This window comes from Sinohyriopsis cumingii, chromosome 1, assembly GCF_028554795.1.
Source record: "Sinohyriopsis cumingii isolate HCF-2022 chromosome 1, ASM2855479v2, whole genome shotgun sequence".
NCBI classification, from domain to species: Eukaryota; Metazoa; Mollusca; class Bivalvia; order Unionida; family Unionidae; genus Sinohyriopsis; species Sinohyriopsis cumingii.
Window position 1 is genome coordinate 63,913,161 of NC_142961.1, and position 22,040 is coordinate 63,935,200.

At 37.3% G+C, this 22,040-nt stretch overlaps 1 protein-coding gene across 2 annotated transcripts in view; it reads right to left on the reverse strand.

Moving 5' to 3' along the window:
• The window catches only part of LOC149806997 (uncharacterized), a 151,433-nt gene that overhangs the window by 68,489 nt on the left and 60,904 nt on the right, over positions 1–22,040 (reverse strand). For both annotated transcript variants that reach the window (XM_089960518.1, XM_089960526.1), the window contains exon 8: positions 14,023–14,179. In XM_089960518.1, the coding sequence (XP_089816644.1) occupies positions 14,023–14,179 (157 nt within the window). The remainder of the gene's footprint in view (positions 1–14,022; positions 14,180–22,040) is intronic.

Sequence of the window (22,040 nt, forward strand, 5' to 3'; positions counted from 1 at the left end):
GTAACAATCCTGGATTATCTCCCTTTGTTTCAGCCATGTTACAATGTGCACTGAAATTCAATTAGCTTAAGATATGCATATGACATCTACTCAGGAATCCAAATACTTTATATTATGAAGTTTCAGAGGGAAATTGAATCTTTTATTAAAAATGTCATCAATTTATCATTTCTGCAAGCTCTAAAATTGAAACAAATCCCTCAATATCTTCAGAACTAGAATTCCACGATAACCTTGCTTTTGCACAAGATTTCAAGGAAAAGGGTGAAGGCTTTGATCGGTTAAAAATAATTAGTGGAAAACATTATCACAATTTGTAATAAGAATCCTTTGTATGGATAAAGCAAACTCATTAATGGACTAAATAATGTTTGCTGTATTGCTGTCTCTGATTGCAAACTACTGCAGGCAAATGGAAAAATCTCAACAGGATTGATTTTTATAGTAGGCAGAGCATATTTTTTTTTATTAATATAAATGTTTCCTCTATAATAGATCATAAGATGCAAGTAAGGCTTGCTGATCATACCATAAAAGTATAGTAGTTGCGACAAATATTAATATTATGGACTTTTGGGAACTGAATTACTCTTAACATTGAGTGTGAGTTTTATTTGTGCTCAGCCGATCACAAGCAAATTTACTTTTTGAAATTATTTATTATGAAAGCTGACAAGCTCAAATTCATGTTGAAATCTGTATGACTGTTGCCAGACCAGCTCAAATTCACACTCATACTGAAAATTTGTATGACTCTGTTGCCAGACCAGCTCAAATTCACACTCATGCTGAACATTTGTATGACTCTGTTGCCAGACCAGCTCAAATTCACACTCATACTGAAAATCTGTATGACTCTGTTGCCAGACCAGCTCAAATTCACACTCATACTGAAAATTTGTATGACTCTGTTGCCAGACCAGCTCAAATTCACACTCATACTGAAAATTTGTATGACTGTTGCCAGACCAGCTCAAATTCACACTCATACTGAAAATTTGTATGACTCTGTTGCCAGACCAGCTCAAATTCACACTCGTACTGAATATTTGTATGACTCTGTTGCCAGACCAGCTCAAATTCACACTCGTACTGAATATTTGTATGACTCTGTTGCCAGGCCAGCTTAAGCTCATAACCCTAAATTAATGATATTTGGAGCAAATCAATATTCTTGAAATTTTGGCGTGCTAGTAGAGGAATGAAATGTAGCATTCAAGTACAGAACTATAGTCAAGAAAATCTTAAAAGTATGCTATTTTTAATATCATTCCAATTCAAAATGTATAATTTTTAACTTAAGTTTTAGCTTGAATTTATTTCTCACTCAAATATTTTTAAACTACTGGGTCTGGCCATGTAATCACTAATCTGAGTACAGTTGTGTATGCCTCATTACCGCATAGATAAATGTTACAGTCAATCCAAATCTGTAGTACAGTAGTGTATGCCTCAGTACCGCATAGATAAATGTTAGTCAGCCCAAATCTGTAGTACTTTAGTGTATGCCTCAGTACTGCATAGATAAATGTCAGTCAATCCGAATCTGTAGTACAAAAAAAGATGGCTGCCATGTATATGTGGTCTTAACACAGCTCCACTCAGCTCCATGAACTTGATGTAAAAACTGGTGTTAAATATGCTAATACCTGTAGCCATCATTTATACTGTGGATTTATGACAATATTAAGTTAGTGTAAGTGAAATTTTATGTGCACATGTTCATGTATTCAAGTGAATTTGGAAACCTGTTCAGAACAAAGGATTTTTGGCTATCCAAGATGGCTACCGAAGTGGATATACTTGAAATTGAACTACACCTACCATATCTGAACTTCAGTTGATACCAACTCAAACACATTATGCAAGTTTCATTCAAAAGTTTATGCATATGTGCTAGTCATAAATAAGGATCTGATATACTTTGCTATCACTGCTATGAACAAGCTGAAAATATCAGAATCATGGAAACATATTTAAATACCAGCCTTGTAGGTTCCTTACTCAACACACTCAGCTCAACCTTTTCTGCATCATTCTCTGGCTTTAGTATGTCTGATATACCTGAAGATCAGAGCCACACAGATAATCCCATGCAGGAAAGTCATGTTCAGAATAAAAATGAAAACAATGGTGCAGATGATGATTTGGAATTATCCATTATGGCTGACACTCCAGAATTCTTGAGGGTCAAACATAATAAATACAGTATCACTGTGAATATAGATCCACAAAAGTTTGAGTTTGTAAAACAGATATTGGATTCAGAACCTTGCATGACTTCATGCAGTTCAAGTGTACAAAATGGTATTATCTACAGAACAAAAGAGAAAAACACTGTGACAGCTACATTGTATAAAACAACATGTGTCTTACATATACAGGGGCTGAACAGTCTCACATGGTTAGATCATATTATCTGTAAATGTAAACAGGATGAGAATACCCATGCTAAAGGCATTTATATGCTGACATCTACACCAGTAACTAGATGTAGTACCAAACATGAAACAGTTCCTAAAGTCTTTGACCTAAATGACTCAGGCAATAAAATTAACACCCCTCCAGAGTGTCAGGCAATTACACGCTCCATAAATCATGACCACAGCAGTGATGGCTTAAGCCTTAATGATTTCTCCATGTGTGTACATCAAAAAACAATTAGGAAATTGGAGACCCAAATCGAAGAATTAAAACTACAGTTACATGCTATTAAATCAGCACAGGGAAGGGTTAATGAGCAAGTAACCTCATGTGAAATAGCAATTCAGACAGACTCCCAAATATCAACAGTATCAGATGCTCAGACACAGACAGTCCCAGTACCAGCCAAAAGAAAATGTAAAATGACCATGCAAATAAAAACTGATGCCCAAAGTAATCCTGCATTGCAGACAACAGTATCCCCCTCTCAGTCATGTGACACACCTGCAACAGCAATAAGTGTACATCCATGGCCCGCAGTTCAAACAAGTCTGTTACCTTCACCAACAACTGCATTTCCCAGTGCTCAGACAAATGTGTCAGAATCAACAACAGTAGTTCACACAACTGAAACACCAATTTCAGCACCCCTTCCTCCAAGATATGTGTCTGAAATACAATCCAGAGTCCAACACACGACATCACAAGCCAGAAAAGATAGGACTCTAATAATTGGCTCCTCAATTTTGAAAAGTATAATACCAAGGAGACTTTTTAAAACAGATGTACAGACTTTAAGAGGTGCAAAAATCAACAACATCACTGACAGAATAATGAACAGTGACCTAACCAAATACAAACAAATTATTATTTTAGTAGGTGGAAATGATGCCTGTGAGGGAAGGTCACTAAATCAACTCAAAACAGATTTTGAAAGTTTATTGTATGCTGCTAGATATTGCAGCCCAAATACATGTAAATTAATGATATCGGGACTACCTCCTCGTGTGGACACCAAGGCCAAAGAAATAAATGATCTGATAATTGACTTATGTGAAGATTTCAACCTACAGTACATTCCACAATACAAATCTTTCTTCATTCAGAATCAGGATGTCAACCTTAGTCTCTACCACAGAGACAAAATTCATCTAAGCAGAAAAGGAACCTCTCAGCTACTGAGAAATATTAACATGTATGCCCCTATTTTCAAGCACTTTAATGAAGAGTGTTGTCTTAACTGTGGAGAAACTGGGCACTTGACACAGGTATGCCATCATGGCAAACAGATCGAGTGTTTTAGGTGCCATAAATATGGACACAAACAAAGACTTTGTCCATCAATGTATACATATTAGGAAGCTGGCAAAGAGGAGAATGCCAACGCTTCATTTACAAAAAAACTAAATGTACCCATTGGGACTCTTGACTCTAACTATTCAATGGACACTATTGTAGATGCAAATGTAAATGGATTTTCAGGGTTTGTATGTGACTTTGAAGATGCTAATATATATGAACATTTAAATATAGAAATAGGATGTCAGAATGATAAAAGCAGTATGGAGACAATCTCAGTGAGTACCCCATTGCATGATGACATACATGTAATTGATATGAAACTAAATACAAAAGGTTTTAACATAGGTCACTTAAATGTACAAGGTATAGTGGGAAAGATAGACCAGATTAAGTTAATGTTGTCTTCCATGGAAAATAATATACATGTTTTAGGACTCACTGAAACCAAATTAAATGCTAACCACAATGATGATCTATTTCACTGTCAAGGCTACAATAAACCATTTCGTAGGGACAGAGAGACAGCGGGGGGGGGGTCTTGTTGTATACATTAGGGAAGATGTAAATGTAAAAAGGCGACTTGACTTGGAGTCACATGAAATTGAGAGTATCTGGGTGGAAATTTTTCAAAATAATGCAAAATCTTTCCTAGCTGGTTTCATTTATAGACCACCTTCCTCCAAAGCATTTTGGAATGATAACTTTTTGAAACAAATAGAAAGTGTTCTAGCACAGGAGAAAGAAACATATATACTCGGAGATATAAATAAGGACCTTCTCAATACTCAAATAAGGAACAACTGGATGGAATTTATTGAACCATTAGGCCTAGACCAGCTGGTAAATGAGCCTACAAGGGTAACAGAAAAATCAAGCACTCTTATTGATCACATTTATACTAATCTACCAGACAATGTGGCTTGTGTTAATGTACCAAATGTTGGTCTTAGTGACCACTATCCTACTTTTTTGACAAGAAAGGTTAAATGCAAGAAAAATAAGAAAAATACACATAAAACGATCACTTACAGATCGTTCAAAACTTTTAATGAAGAACAATTTCTCAATGACCTATATAAAGTTCCATGGAGTATGATCCAAAATTTGGATGACATAGATGAAGCCATGAGGGTGTGGACTGACTTATTTATGGATGTAGTATCTAAGCATGCACCACTGAAAGTACATCGAGTAAAGACTGATTTTCAACCTAATTGGCTTACTACTGAAATCCTAGATGCTATGAAAACACGAGACAAATTCAAGGCTATGGAAAACCATGCACAATATAAAGTATGGAGAAATAAAATAACAAGTATGATCAAAAAAGCTAAAAAAACTTATTATCAATCATTACTTGAAAACAAAAAGAGCAACACAAACTCCATTTGGAAAGTCTTCAATGAACTCACTGGAGGAACGCACAAAAAACAGACAAATAAAATTCACTCACTTCTGGTAAATGACACCATAGTCACTGATGAAACTGACATTGCAAATGTTTTCAATGATTTTTTCATCAACATTACCACAAAGTTAAAAGAGCCAGTGATAGAAAACAACTTTAATGAACTGAAAAAGTTCTGCAGCAGTAAAATCTCAAAGGAGGTATGTTTCTCTATCCCACCAGTGTCAAAAAACTTTGTTAAAAAATGTCTCAGTGAACTTGATACCAAGAAAGCTACAGGACTTGATCAGATTGGTCCACGACTCATTAAATCTTCTGCCTTTGCTATTGTAGATAGCATAACATTCATAATTAATTTAAGTATTGCAACCTCATCTGTCCCCAAAATATGGAAAACTGCAAAAGTAACTCCTATTCACAAATCTGGTTCTAAGGATGATGCTGATAACTACCGACCAATTTCAATACTACCAAACTTGTCAAAATTGATTGAAAAACATGTCCATGACTCATTCATGTCATATTTAACCAAACACTTGCTGTTACACCCTAATCAATCAGGCTTTAGACAGAACCATTCCTGTGAGACTGCCTTGATCTCCCTAACTGATAAATGGCTTCAAGCACTTGACCAAGGTAGAATAATAGGAACTGTATTTGTAGATTTCAGGAAAGCTTTTGACATGGTGGATCATGAAATCCTTTTGAAGAAACTGAAAATCTACCAGTGTGATGAAAGAACAATTAGATGGTTTACTTCATACTTAAATGAGAGAACACAACATGTTTACATAAATAATGTTCCGTCTGAACCTGAAACAATTAGATATGGAGTACCACAAGGCTCAATTCTAGGTCCACTACTATTCATTTTATTTATTAATGACCTACCACTTTTACTAAGAGACTCAATATCATCTACAGATCTCTATGCAGATGACACAACATTGTCAGACATCCAAAACACAAAGCATGAGCTCGAAATTTCTTTACAGAATGCACTAAACAAACTGGAAAACTGGTGCACATGTAATGGCATGGTGGTAAATACTGGTAAAACTAAAATATTACTTATCTCAACACGGCAAAGAAGGACAAATCTTGATAGTGATGAACTATGTCTGACATGGAAGGATACAAATCTGCAAATAGTCTGTCATGATAGGCTACTTGGTGTTCTGGTAGATAATAACCTATCATGGACTGAACATATCAAACATACCAGTAAAAAAGTCAATTCAAGTTTATGGCTTCTCAGTAGGATAAGACATTTTCTCCCTGAAAGGCACAGGAAACTATTTTATAACAGTTACATACAACCCTATTTGGACTACTGTAGTACAGTATGGGGTAATTCAAATGATAAAAACATAGCAAAGCTGGCACATCTTCAAAAAAGAGCATTTGGGCTAATATCAATCCAGAAAGAAAGCAAGGAAAGTTTAGCTGGTAGGTTAAAAATATTACCTATTAAAGACCGAATCTGTTTGAGAAAAGCCAAATTAATGTACAGGATATCTCAGAATAGTGCTCCTGAATATTTACAATCACTATTCCAGTATAGGCTACCTGGTAATACTCCCCACCTGCGATCCATGTCTACCAAACAGTATAAAATTCCCAAACCAAATAAGGAGTTATTTAAAAAAAGTTTCTAATACTCTGGAACTCTGCTCTGGAATAGTATTCCAGCTGAGATTAGAAATGCCCACTCTATTTCCTTCTTCCAAACCCAATATATTCAGTGGCTTCAGAGATGCAGCTTAAATAAATAAATTCCTTTGTATGAGGGCCTCAAGGTAGATTAGTTTTTAGCTAATTGTGTTACCCTCTTTAAATAAGGTCATTATTATTATTATTATTATTATTACTCAGATGCAAGGCTCCAACATTAAAAAAAAACATATAATGTTTATTGTTTGTACTAAACTGTTTTATGCTATCTATATAAATGTGTTGTGTGCTCACATGCTACATTGCTGTGTAAACTCAAAGACCAAGGTACTGAGAGTACTAATGGCTTGCATGGTAAAAGTTGTTACATAATAAGTAATTTATATGTCTACATTTTATTTTATTTCCATGTCAGAAAAAATTTAATTGAACAACTGAAACATTACTAGAGACCAGAGTTTAACACACAAAGTGTCTGAAAGCCTTTGGGCACATGTCAATTTAGCATAAACTGATTTTCAACATCAAAGAAGTCAACACTGACAGATATTCTGAATTAAAATCATATCTGAATAAAGTCTTCACTGATACTAAGGAGCAAACCAGCTTTGTTTGAATACAGCTTTAAAATCACTATGGCCATACTGTATGATAATCTAAGCTGCATCCTAACTGAAGTAAAACCTGTCTTGAAAAACCACTGTTATGAAAAACCACCTTTCCTTTAAAGACCTGATGCATATTTACATCCAAAGAACATGTGCATAGTTTCATACATACATCCAAAGAACATGTGCATAGTTTCATACATACATCCAAAGAACATGTGCATAGTTTCATACATACATCCAAAGAACATGTGCATAGTTTCATACATACATCCAAAGAACATGTGCATAGTTTCATACATACATCCAAAGAACATGTGCATAGTTTCATACATACATCCAAAGAACATGTGCATAGCTTCATACATACATCCAAAGAACATGTTCATAGTTTCATACATACACATAAAAAAATCACTGATAATAAGCTATATTTACATAAGGACATAAACAGAAAATTTAAATGAACATGCTCCAACTATGTGCATTATATATATACAGTACAAAACTAATAAGACAACCAAGTGGAAGCTTAGTGAATTTATACTTAGTTGTGTGGTCTAAGGTTGACATTGCCCGGGGGCTGGGAGTGGGAGACAATCGCCCCAATCCTCCAAAAATGCCCCATATGGCTTGCATCTCTGATTGCCTCTGTCAACTAAAATCCAGCTCCTGGCCTTCATGAGTGGCTTAGATTACAAGTCCGGCAGACCACGTTTTCCACTAACAGGAGAATGGGTGAAGGTGGGCCACTGGCGTCTTAAAACCAGTTGCTTCGGGTAGATGGGACTCGTAAACCTTGGTTGGTAGCTCATCTAGGAGAACTCTGATTCCAAACCTCTGCTGATTTGTGGCTATACCCACTCATGGGAAAGGCTAAGGGAGTAAACCCCGACAGAAAATCCGGAGATGGAGTCCCTAGGGCGGTCTGACATTTACTTCAACGTCATTCCGGTAACTCCTGCTACGCCATTGGTGCCAAGCTGTATTGGCATTCGTCATTCCCTTGGGCCCATCAGCTGCATGGAGAGGGGGGATCTGCTGCATGGACAACAGCTGATTCTCCATACCACCCTGCCCAGGCTTCATAGCTCCACTGGAGAGGGCACTCCAGCATCGTCATATGGCGTCAGCACAACATGAGAAGTAGCAGTTTACCGGTTCTAAGTCAAAGCTCGATTGGCGTAGAGCTTGGCGCCAGAGGTTACTTCTGACAGTGAGAGAGATCACCAGGTCTCACTAGACAGTTACCGCCCACCTCAAGCTGGGCAGCCCCCAGTCTGTAAGGTGCTGCCCGCCATGGCCTGCCTGCTTCACTGGGTGCGTGGAGCTTAGAGAACCATCTCAACAAGTGGGCCACAAAACTCCGCACCAGGAAAGACTAAAAAAAAGAAATAAGAAGACTCCAACTTTTCATTTTGCAACCTGGAACATCAGGATGGCGTTCTGGATTGACCGCTGACCTACAGCATATCGACGATGCATGAAAGACTGCTGTCATTGACAGAGAACTCTCCCAACTGAACATTGACATTGCCTGCCTCCAGGAGACCCGACTGGCTGACAGCGGCACCATCAGGGGAAGCCCTCAGATGAACCTAGGCAGCATGGTGTAGGCTTTGCCGTGAAGAACACGCTAATCACCTTCATTGAACCTCCATCATCAGGTACTGAGAGAATCCTTGCCCTCCGGCTGTCAACATCCTTAGGCCCGGTCAACATCTTCAGCATATACACCCCAACCATCTGCTCCACCCACGAGGAGAGAGACAAGTTTTATGAGGCTCAGGCAATATCCAGTATCCTCAACAATGAAAGCCTTTACTTACTAGGAGAATTCAATGCTAGAGTGGGAGCTGACCATGAGGCCTGGTCCACCTGTCTCAGCTTTTACGGAAGGGGCAAGATCAACGAGAATGGTCAGCGACTGCTGGAGATATGCTGCTCCCACAGCCTATGTGTGACCAACACTTTCTTCAAATGCAAGGAGATCCACCAGGTGTTGTGGAGACACCCACATTCATGCCACTGGCACCAGCTAGACCTCGTCATCACCAGGCATGCAGAACTGGCCAGTGTCCTCCTCACCTGGAGCTACCACAGTGCCTATTGCGACACGGACCATTCCCTTGTGGCGAATATTACCCAAGAAACTGCACCATGCCAAGAAGAATGGTCACCTATGCATCAACACCTGCTGTGCAAGCAACCCAGAGAAAACACAGCAGTTCATCAGCAAACTGAAGGAAGCCCTCACCAAAGTGACATGTGATGACACCATTGACTCAAAGTGGTCCCATATCCTTGACTCTGTGTACAATTCAGCCATCACAGCTTTCGGGAAGAGGGAGCGAAAGAATGTCGACTGGTATGAGGCAAACTGGGAGGAGACAGAGCCTGTGACTGAGGCAAAGAGGAAAGCCCTCCTGGCATACAAGGCTGCACCTAGCCCCAGAACACTATAAGCCCTCAGGATTGCAAGGAACAACGCCCAGAAGACTGCCCTCTGCTGTGCCAACACCTACTGGCTGAACCTTTGCAACAGTATACAGACAGCTGCCGACACCGGGGATGCAAGAGGAATGTACAGGGGTATCAAAAAGTCGACAGACCCCCCCCCCAGCTACAAGACCGCCCCCCTCAAGTCCAAGATGAGCGAAGTCATCACAGACCAGGGGAAACAACTGCAGTGATGGGTTGAGCACTATCTCAAGTTATATGCAACCCAAAACAATGTCACTGGAACTGCCTTGGACACCATTCCAGAGCTGCCTGTCATGGAGGAGCTAGACACAAAGCCCACCCTGGGAGAGCTCCGAAAAGCCATCGATTGCCTTGCCTGTGGGAAGGCTCCTGGAAGTGACGGCATTCCGCCTGAAGTCCTCAAGAGCGGAAAACCATCACTGCCCAAGCCCCTACACATACTCCTCTGCCTTTGCTGGGAACAGGGATACATCCCAGGACATGCGTGACATCAACATTGTCACTTTGTACAAAAACAAAGGTGACCGTAGCAACTGCAATAACTACAGGGGCATATCCCTCCTCAGCATCGTCGGAAAGGCTTTCGCCCATGTTGCCTTGGCGCACTTGAAGATCCTAGCCTCCCACATCTACCCAGAGTCCCAGTGTGGATTTTGAGCCAGCAGGTCAACTGAAGACATGATCTTCTCACTATGTCAGCTGCAGAAGAAGTGTCGCGAGCAGTAGATGCCCCTCTACATTGCCTCCATAGACCTGACGAAAGCGTTTGACCTGGTTAGTCGGAGTGGACTCTTCAGACTCCTGCAGAAGATTGGCTGCCCCCCATGTCTGCTTGCTGTCATCATGTCGTTCCACGAGAACATGCACAGCTCAGTGTGCTTCAATGGCGCAACATCTGAAGCATTCCCAGTCATCAGCGGAGTCAAACAAGGCTGTGTCCTTGCGCCGACGCTCTTTGCCATCTTCTTCTCCATGCTTCTCCAGTACGAATTCAAGGACTGCAGCGAGGGAGTGTACATCCATACCAGGGCTGATGGCAAGCTGTTCAACATCACCCATCTTCGTGCTAAGACTAAAGTCACAGAGGTACTCATCCGTGAATTGCTCTTCGCCGACGATGCAGCCTTGACATCACACACGGAAGATGGACTTCAGCAGCTGGTATGCCGCCTCTCCCATGCTTGTAAGGAATTTTGACTGACCATCAGTTTGAAGAAAACGAATATCATGGCACAGGACGCAGACTCCCCTCCCTCTGTCACCATTAATGGGTACAACTTGGAAGTTGTTGAGAACTTCACATACCTCGGGTCTAACATCTCCAGCTCACTCTCCATTGATTCTGAGGTGAACAGCAGGATTGCCAAGGCAGCAGCAGTGATGGCCAGACTTAACCAGAGAGTCTGAAACAACCCCAACCTCACCGAGAAGACCAAACTGTGTGTCTACCAAGCCTGCGTGCTCAGCTCACTTCTCTACAGCAGCAAAACATGGACCACCTATGCAAGACATGAGAGGAAACTCAACAGCTTCCACCTGAGATGTCTGCAGCGCATTCTGCACATCCAGTGGCAGGACAAAGTACCCAACACAGAGATTCTAGAACGTGCCAACATGAACAGCATGTTCTCCATTCTCAGCGAGAGGCGCCTTTGCTGGCTTGGCCATGTCAAGAGAATGGACCCAGGCCGCATTCCCAAGGACCTGTTATATGGGGAGTTAGCAGAAGGTGCACGACCAACTGGACGACCACATCTGCACTACAAAGATGTTTGCAAGAAGGATATGAAGATGGCAAACATCAATGTCAACGACTGGGACAGCTGTGCAAACAACCGTTCCAGCTGGCGTCTAGCTGTCAGGCAGGGAGTTCAAAACGCAGAGGAAGAGAGAAAAATAAAACAAACTGAAAAGAGAGCTAGAAAGAAGGATAAACAAAAGCTTACTTTGGAGCTACGCCATCGTCACCCATAGACAGATGGATGACAAGAGAAGAGACTTCAAGTTGTAATGTATTTGTCAAATCAAACAGTTTCCACTTTTCATCCATTGAATTAGATTAGATTACAATTAAATGCATTTATATTTGTACCTTAATTCCTTTGGGATTCTGTTCCAAATCAGTTATCCTGAATATTGAAAACTTTTCTTAAAGAGTTCTTTATATGGTTTTTGGATGGAAAGGTGGTTAGCTGAAATTGATCTTAAACTGCCTTGTTTTCTTGCATGAAATAGTTCATTTAGATACATTGAGGCCATATTGTTTGGAACACAAGTCTAACTGTTCTCAAAAATATTAATTCACTAATTGTTAATATTTTAATACTATCCATTGTTAACAGGATGTTTTCAGCCTTATCTATAATGAGTCAGCAAGCTATTTATTGCAAGTGGACTAATTTGTAAATATTCTTGTCAGAAGTGTTTTACCAGACAACATTAGTCAAGATATGGTTGTATATAGCATTTGTAATATATTAACCTATATTTTATTTGATAAAGAAGGCCTTATCATGCTCAATAACCAAATACATGAATTGACTTTATTGACATAACAAATTAAATATTTTCATTCCATTGCAAACTGTTGTCAATTATCACCCCAAAGATTTTGTCACAGTTAACCCTTTGTTGGCAGATTTCATTCAACTTAAGATTCAAATTGTTATTTTCCAATTTTGCTCTCTTTTGTTTGGAAGTAATGACTTTAGTGTTGTCTGCATTTACTTCCAATCCATTTTCCATTCACCAGGAATCTATCCTAAGTAAGGCTACCTGAACGGAGACCTCTAAGTCTGATTTTAGCTGTCTGAAATCTTGCAGTAAGGTATCATCTGCATATAAGTCGATAGATGAAATACAGTTTCCTATTTTCAGTGGCAGATCATTCATGAATATGAAGAAGAGGAGTGGGCCTAGAATCAATCACTGTAGTACACCATATGTAATTGGTTCTTCTTTAGATCAACTGCCATTTATTTTGATACAGTTTTCTCATTGTTAGATATGATGTAAACCAATTAAATGTTGAATTGTCACATTAATAAATGCTCAGTTTGTTGATAAAGAATATCATGATCAACAAGGTCACTGCATTTGACTGAAAAAGTAATCGTAAGTGAGAATTACTGTTCTTTTATTTACCTATAGTCTATCTTAAGCACTAATGGAATGTTTAGGTCATGCTGAGTTTAACAGCCACATTCAGTTGATGTTCAGTCTGAATCTCCCTTGGAAGCCCTACACTGTCAGCTAGATGAGTCAACATCTCAATAGACTGAGGGGATTTTCAGTAGATTTTTCTCCATGCAAAAGTATTATCATTGACACAAACAACAAAGTCGTTAACACGGCACACGCAAGTGTTCATAGCTGACCCATAGCCATAATTATCCCGAGGCTTGGCAAAGAGTCAGCACATGCTCTCACTATCCCATCTTCACTATTAGATTGTCTGTGCTCAGTCTATGGCTTATTCATCAATAATAGAATAACAGACCCAACTAAAAATCAAAACAATCATCTAAATGTGGTGTATGTTGACAATGTGGGAAAGCAAGTGTCATTTTCAAATTCTCCATATCAATGTGATCAGTGCTTTTTTAGTCCACAACATCATGGTTTCCCAAAAATAAACAAAGTGAACTGGATGATCAGGGTTGACTTAGCTCGTAGAATATTGCTTTCAAATTGTCACAAGTTGCAAAAATCATGCTCATCATATATTCATTTGAAACTCTGTGTGTGTCTGTGAGAGAACTTTGGATGTTTAACGTAGCATTAACAATTATTCAGTCATGTTACTATGATGTCTGCAGTGTGGCAGTTTATAGTGATGTCTAGCACTCGTGCATCATGCCGCAGACATGTAGCATGATGTCCCACCCAGTCACATTATCCCAACACCATGCCGACCAATCCTAACACTATTAAGGCTGAGCACCAAGCGAGACAGCTGTTAGTATCATTTTTTAAAGTCTTTGGTGTGACTAAGGCCAGGGATCCAACCCACGACCTCCTGCATCTGAGGCGGATGCTCTAACCACTAGGCCACCGGAGCGATCACCATTTGAAATTGGTGAGAACAAAAACTGGATTTTTAATCAAATTTATAGGTCATACCTGCTGACTTGGTGGTAACTGAACTATCACGAGGATCACTTGTAAATCCAGTTGTATTCGATGAATCCAGATCCACAGGTCTGCTATCCACAACAAATGCATAATTTGTGTAGGGGTTGAGATTACAAACAGTTACGTTCAATTCTTGAGTGGTAATCTGAAAAATAAATAGAAGAGGAAAATTACTTTGCAGCACTGATGACTGGCACGAATCAGTTACAACTTTTTGTTTCACTGTAAAATATGATCTATTAACTTCTATAATTACTTATAATTTATCACATAATATTCTAATGTTTCCATTAATTGGGATTAAGGAGTTGTGTGCTTGTAACATTTCCCACTAGCTGAGGCATATCATCTTGTTACATCTAACTAGCTAAGACATAACACCAGGTGACATACTATTAACTGAGACATAATACCTAGTGACATCCCACAAGCTGAGACATAATACTGAATGACATTCCACTAGCTGAGATATAATACTGAATGACATTCCACTAGATGAGACACAACACCAAGGTATTATGTATCACTGGGATTACACTAGGTATTATGCCTTAGAGAGATGAGATTAGGTATTATGCCTTAGTGGATGACATTAGCTAGTATGATTTTGTAGGATGACATTAGGTATTATGCCTCAGAGAATGACATTAGCTATTATGATTTAGTGGGATGACATTAGGTATTATGCCTTAGTGGGATGGCATTAACTATCATGATTTAGTGTGATGAAATTAGGTATTATACCTTAGTGGGATGTTGCTAGGTATTATGTCTCAGCTAGTGAGATATATATATATATATATATATATATATATATATATATATATATATATATATATATATATATATATATATATATATATATATATATATATATATATATATATAAAATTCAATTATTATTATTATTATTTTTTATAATTATTTCTTTTTTAAATTTATTTATTTTCTATATCTTTAATAAGTGTACATTATACATAATACAAATATTGATAAAACTGTTTATCTCTATTTAGTAATAAATTTTATATATAGTTATCAGTAAAGATATTATGTATCTTTAAGATCCAGTTTTATATATTTTTATGTATTAAGACATCATTAATCTTTGTTGTATATGCCTATCTCCATGTAAATTATTCGTTAATGTAAACTATGACATTATCTTGTTTATGTGATATTGTTTATTTCATTGATCACTTAGAAACAACATATTTAATGACATAAGCAGTGATATTGAATTCAGTTTTGAATTCAGTCTGATGAAGCATTGAAGCGAAACCAGTCACACATTTTACATGTTGGTGTTGTTTATTTTAATATATATATATATATATATATATATATATATATATATATATATATATATATATATATATATATACATACATACATACATACATACATACATACATACATACATACATATATATATATATATATATATATATATATATATATATATATATAATATGCACAATTTTTACAAGATGAGGTGTCTTTAGACACCGAATACTATTAAAAACCTTCCAATTGATCTACTGCTATAATAAAATATGTATAAGGCTTCAAGGATGAGTACATACAGAATTCATACAAACAGTAGTAGCAAACATTATAGGCAAGTGCAAGATAACAATGTTGAAAAAAGTAGTAGTGCTGAATTAAACAAAATCATACAAATGACTATTTCTGTTGATGTTAACTAAGAAGCTTTTTAAATGCTTGGCACGTGTCAGCTGACTTTATATAAGGTGGTATGGAACTCCATAGTTTGTCTCCAGAAAAAGCAAAACTCTTCTTATAAAACTCTGAATTTGGTTTAGGTAAATATAAGATGCTGCCTGAGATGGATCTTAGTTCCTACATAAGTACATTTTCAACAAATTTAAAATAATCAGGAGCCAAGCCATCTGAGGATTTATAGAGATGTAAACCCTTTTGAAACTGAGTACTCTGTTAAAGTGGAAGCCACTTTAGGGTTTTAACAAGATTTGTTGATGATGTATCTAAATCGGCATAAAAATACCTCCATCAGCTCTTTTTTGAAATTTCAGTAGTCTTCCCTGATTTTTTTGTACCACTATTACCCTAGATAGAACAACAATATTCTAGGTGTGCCATGATGAGATGAAGGAGATAAGATTTTATTCTGTTCAAGAGATACAACAGTGAGTTAACCTTTCTAATGACCTATACAATTTGTATTTTCCACCATTAGATATGGTCGATCATAAAGCCAAGTAGTTTTTCATATTCCAACTGTTGTATATCTATTTCTTTTATCATTACTTTGAAATCTTTTTTCTCGGTTTTTACTCTTGCTTGGCTAGTTATGATCATGGCTTTTGATTACATTGCATTTATCTTCACACCAGTGTCTTCACACCAGTTATTTATTTTCACCAAATCTTTATTTAATTTAGAAATAATCTCATGGCCTGCTAATCCAGTGTTATATGATTTTGCATCATGTGTGAACATGTTGGTGGATAACTCAATGTGATATGGTAAATCACTGATGTACAGAAGAAAGAGTGATGATCCAGGAACTGATCCTTGCTGAACACCTGACTTTATCAATTTTTTTTAATCTGAAAAGTTATTTAAAATAGAAACTTGTTGTCTGTCTTCAAGATAGGTTAGAACCGAAGTTAAGCTTTCATGGTTAACTTGACACATGCTGAGCTTTTCCACCAGGATTTTGTGCTTTACAAGGTCAAAAGCCTTTGTAAGATCAAGAAACACTTTGCCTACAAGGTTACCTTGATCTATTGCAGTTAACCAATCATCCACCATTCTAGTTAATGTAGTTTGGAATGAATGACTTCGTGGAAGAAGCCTGCTTGTCATGAATGTAGTAAATTAAATGATTCCAGGTAATTTCTAAATTCATTACAAACATGTCTTTCTGATATCTTTGAAAGTGATGACAAAACTGATATAGGTTTATAGTTATTCATATCAGAAAGATCTCCCTTCTTATGTAATGCTGTTACTTTTGGCAGTTGTAGTCTATTTGGAAACATACCTGTGGAATTACTTAGATTGAAGATATACATAAGTGAAGGTGCAATCATCTGGGATGAGAGTTTTAGGATTTTAGCACATATTATCATAGGCTTTTAGCTCTTCTTACATCAAGTTGGTCTAATTTATTTAGAATGAATTCAAGACTTATTTGAGGTATTCTGAAGCACTCTACCTTGCTAATTTTTGAAGCAATACGTTTATTTAATTCATCACTGGAGAAATTTCAAGGAGTTGTGAAATCCACAACTTTTTCATTTATATTCACAAAGTAATCATTGAGTGCATTGGCAATTTTAAAAGGTTCTTGCTTATTATCACTATTTGCATCACTAAATACATGTTGTTGTTGTTCTAGGGTTTAATGCCATTTTTCAGCACAAGATAGGCCATACATGGCGGCCAGTATAACTGGTGGAGGAAGAACCCTGGAAAACCCAGGGAAGAACCACCGACCCACAAGAAGCTACTGGCAGGCTTTCCCACATACCCAAGCTAGCCGAGCCTGGGACTCAAACCCACGCAGACAGAGATGAGATGGTAGTGATCTGGAACGGTGAGCGCTTTAGACCACTCGGCCACTCGAGGCCCCCCCTAAATACATGTAAATGGCAGGTTATTGACAGATTTGCCTCTCAAGTTATTGAAGGTTTTCCAGAGTTTTCATGGATTCTTTTTTGTAAAACTATCAGATATTTCAGTGGAATAATAAGTTTTCTTTGCCCTTTGAATCACTGACTTGACTCTGTTTCTCCATTATCTGTAATTGTCAGTATCTTTTAATTTATGAAATCTAACCCTTTATCACCTGTAATCCAGTTTGATTGATTTTGTTGCTTGACTTTTTTGAAATTAAAAGGAGCATGAGTGTTCAGGGTGTCAGTAAACATATCTATCCAGATGTCAAGAGCGATGGGTCATAAAAAGATTCAATTACTGACCAAGGGGTATCTTTCAGTTCTTTAAGGAATATTTGTGAATAGAATCTTGTCATTATTCAATACTTCAATACTTTGTGATGGTAAGTTTTACTTTTTTAAACTTAATTTTCATGTACAGCATATAAGATAATGATCACTTATGGAATACCTAGCATCATCCCACTAAAGCATAATACCTACTGTCATTCCACTAAGGCATAATACCTACTGTCATTCCACTAAAGCATAATACCTAGGATCAGTGCACTAAGGCATAATACCTATTGTTCTTCTATGAAGGCATAATACCTATTGTCATTCTACTAAGGCATAATACCTAGCATCATTGCACTACAGCATAATACCTAGTGTCATCCCACTAAAGTATAATACCTATTGTCATTCCACTAAGGCACATTACCTAGTGTCATACCACAAGCTGAGCACTTATAACAGGATGAAACCAGGTGAGATTGACACAAGTACATGTATGATCTATTTATTTATAATGCAAATTAATGACATCTGAATCTCTGACATGCCAGCTAACAATGTGTGTGTGTGTGTGTGTGTGTGTGTGTGTGTGTGTGTGTGTGTGTGATTTGGATTTTTAACATAGCTTTTAACAATTTTCAGTCATATCACTGTGGCAGTTTATAGTGATGTATAGGACTGGGGAATCATGTTGCAGACATGTAGCATGATGTCCCACCCAGTCACATTATCCTGACACCAGGCTGACCAGTCCTAACAATAACCTCTTAATGCTGAATGCCAAGCAAGGCAGCTGTTAGTACCATTTTTGTAAGTCTTTGGTATAACTCTGCCAGGGATCAAACCCACGACCTCCCGCATATGAGGTGGACGCTCTAAACACTAGGCCACCAGAGCAGTCCAGCTAACAATGATAAATCACACTATAACAAATGAATACACTACTAAATGGATAATATTACAGCATAGAAAATTACAACTAATAATCACAAATGATAATTTTGTCAATGGATATAATAAATAATTTTTTCTACTTTACTCAAAGGTTAGCTAATTTTTGTTTCAATTCTATTTGAGCCAGTCATTTAAAAAAAACACAACAGGAAGTAGCAGAAAATTAAATAGTTGATCTCTTAGCATTGGTAAGTATTATCTTCACAAACTCACATAAATATCATCATCACACAAGACACATTATGTACAAACTCACATAAATATCATCATCACACAAGACACATTATGTACAAACTCACATAAATATCATCATCACACAAGACACATTATGTACAAACTCACATAAATATCATCATCACACAAGACACATTATGTACAAACTCACATAAATATCATCATCACACAAGACACATTATGTACAAACTCACATAAATATAATCATCACACAAAACACATTATGTACAAACTCAAATAAATATCATCATCACACAAGACACATTATGTACAAACTCACATAAATATCATCATCACACAAGACACATTATGTACAAACTCACATAAATATCATCATCACACAAAACACATTATGTACAAACTCACATAAATATCATCACATAAAACACATTATGTACAAACTCACATAAATATCATCATCACACAAGACACATTATGTACAAACTCACATAAATATTATCATAACACAAGACACATTATGTACAAACTCACATAAATATCATCACACACAACACATGTACAAACTCACATAAATATCATCATCACACAAGACACATTATGTACAAACTCACATAAATATCATCATCACACAAGACACATTATGTACAAACTCACATAAATATCATCATCACACAAAACACATGTACAAACTCACATAAATATCATCATCACACAAGACACATTATGTAAAAACTCACATAAATATCATCATCACACAAGACACATTATGTACAAACTCACATAAATATCATCATCACACAAGACACATTATGTAAAAACTCACATAAATATCATCATCACACAAGACACATTATGTACAAACTCCCATAAATATCATCATCACACAAGACACATTATGTACAAACTCACATAAATATCATCATCACACAAAACACATTATGTACAAACTCACATAAATATCATCATGACACAAGACACATTATGTACAAACTCACATAAATATCATCATCACACAAGACACATTATGTACAAACTCACAGAAATATCATCATCACACAAGACACATTATGTACAAACTCACATAAATATCATCACACAAAACACATTATGTACAAACTCACATAAATATCATCACACAAGACACATTATGTACAAACTCACATAAATATAATCATCACACAAAACACATTATGTACAAACTCAAATAAATATCATCATCACACAAGACACATTATGTACAAACTCACATAAATATCATCATCACACAAGACACATTATGTACAAACTCACATAAATATCATCATCACACAAGACACATTATGTACAAACTCACATAAATATCATCATCACACAAGACACATTATGTACAAACTCACATAAATAGCATCATCACACAAGACACATTATGTACAAACTCACATAAATATCATCATCACACAAGACACATTATGTACAAACTCCCATAAATATCATCATCACATAAGACACATTATATACAAACTCCCATAAATATCATCATAACACAAGACACATTATGTACAAACTCATCACACAAGACACATTATGTACAACCACACAGATATTCAATAAAAAAGACCCATCTTGTCTGAACTGCATGTAGTTCAGGTCCCTTGATAGGGCATGTATTTCACGGATTCTGCCTGCCATCACTAATTTAATAAGGAATAATATCTTGTATGAATGTTGAGCCAAAGATGCCTTTGACACACTGTCCAAATGGTGTTTTGTTTAACCAGGTTAGTACCCATGATAGGTTCCATTTTGGGCTCTGAGCCAAATTTTTTGACTATGTATCAAAGTTGGCAAGGTGGTAGGATAAGACTTTCTTTTGTCAAATATCCTCTCTTCCATGATGGAAAAAGGTGTCAGTGATCATGGAGCAGTAACCTTTGATTGTGCTTGGTGTTAACTTCTTCTCATCAAAAAGCCAGAGGAGGAAGTTTGCTATTTCCGGAACAGATCACTGTAGTGGTATAATGTTTTCTTGTGTGCCAAATTCTCCACTTGCCTGTTGGAAGATAACCATTGATACCAGGTCCAACACAAGCCAATGGCTACCATATTGCAGACTAATTGTTGAGTGTCAATGAAAGATGTTTGATCCACAAGTATAGAGTATGGTTTTGTCCTCCCCAAAGCTGTGATGTCCCAGTCAACTTCTGGGGTTTCCAAATGAAAGGCTGGTGTTTGGCAATAGCAGAACAGCCAAAGAAAACTTGATGGAAAGCGATTTTTGTGGAAAAAAGAAACAGTTGATGATGGGGTCTTGTAATTGATGATGTAAACAGTTCAAAAAGTATGTGATTCTGCCAGACTGCAGAAGTAATCTGAAGTTGGATTTTTCCTTTATCATGATAAGATCAACACATGCTGGAGATCTGGTCCGGGTAGTTGATAAGTTAGGTGGAGGTGGGCAGAACTTCAGAGATAAAAGCCAGAAAACTTCTTCAATGGAAGCTCTGAAGGCTGAGTCTTCCAATGACATAGAGAAATCAAGAAGTGAAGAAGGAACCTGACTGCAAGCATCATCGTCTTTGCTTGCATGAGGCGAGGCTAACATCTCTTGATTTGCCTGAGAAGGAGCTGGCAAAGAGTGCTGAGGTCTGCTGCTGACAAAACTTGTGGAGTGCCCTGAAGGTGAAACAGTGCTTTTCAAGTGGTCATCAATTAAAAAGTCCCTTTCAACTGAACAAGGGTTGAGAAGTGACATCTGTCAGAAGATGAGGTACAAAGCTCAACATCGTAAATGGAGAGTGCTATGAGGTCATATGTGGGTCAGACTAGTCTCCATAAGTGCCTATAAACACTGGGTTCGACAGACTGGACAACAGGTCAATTTCCAGGAACTTATTATGCTCAGGTCTTCGTCCCTGAAGGTCCCTTGTAGTAGGC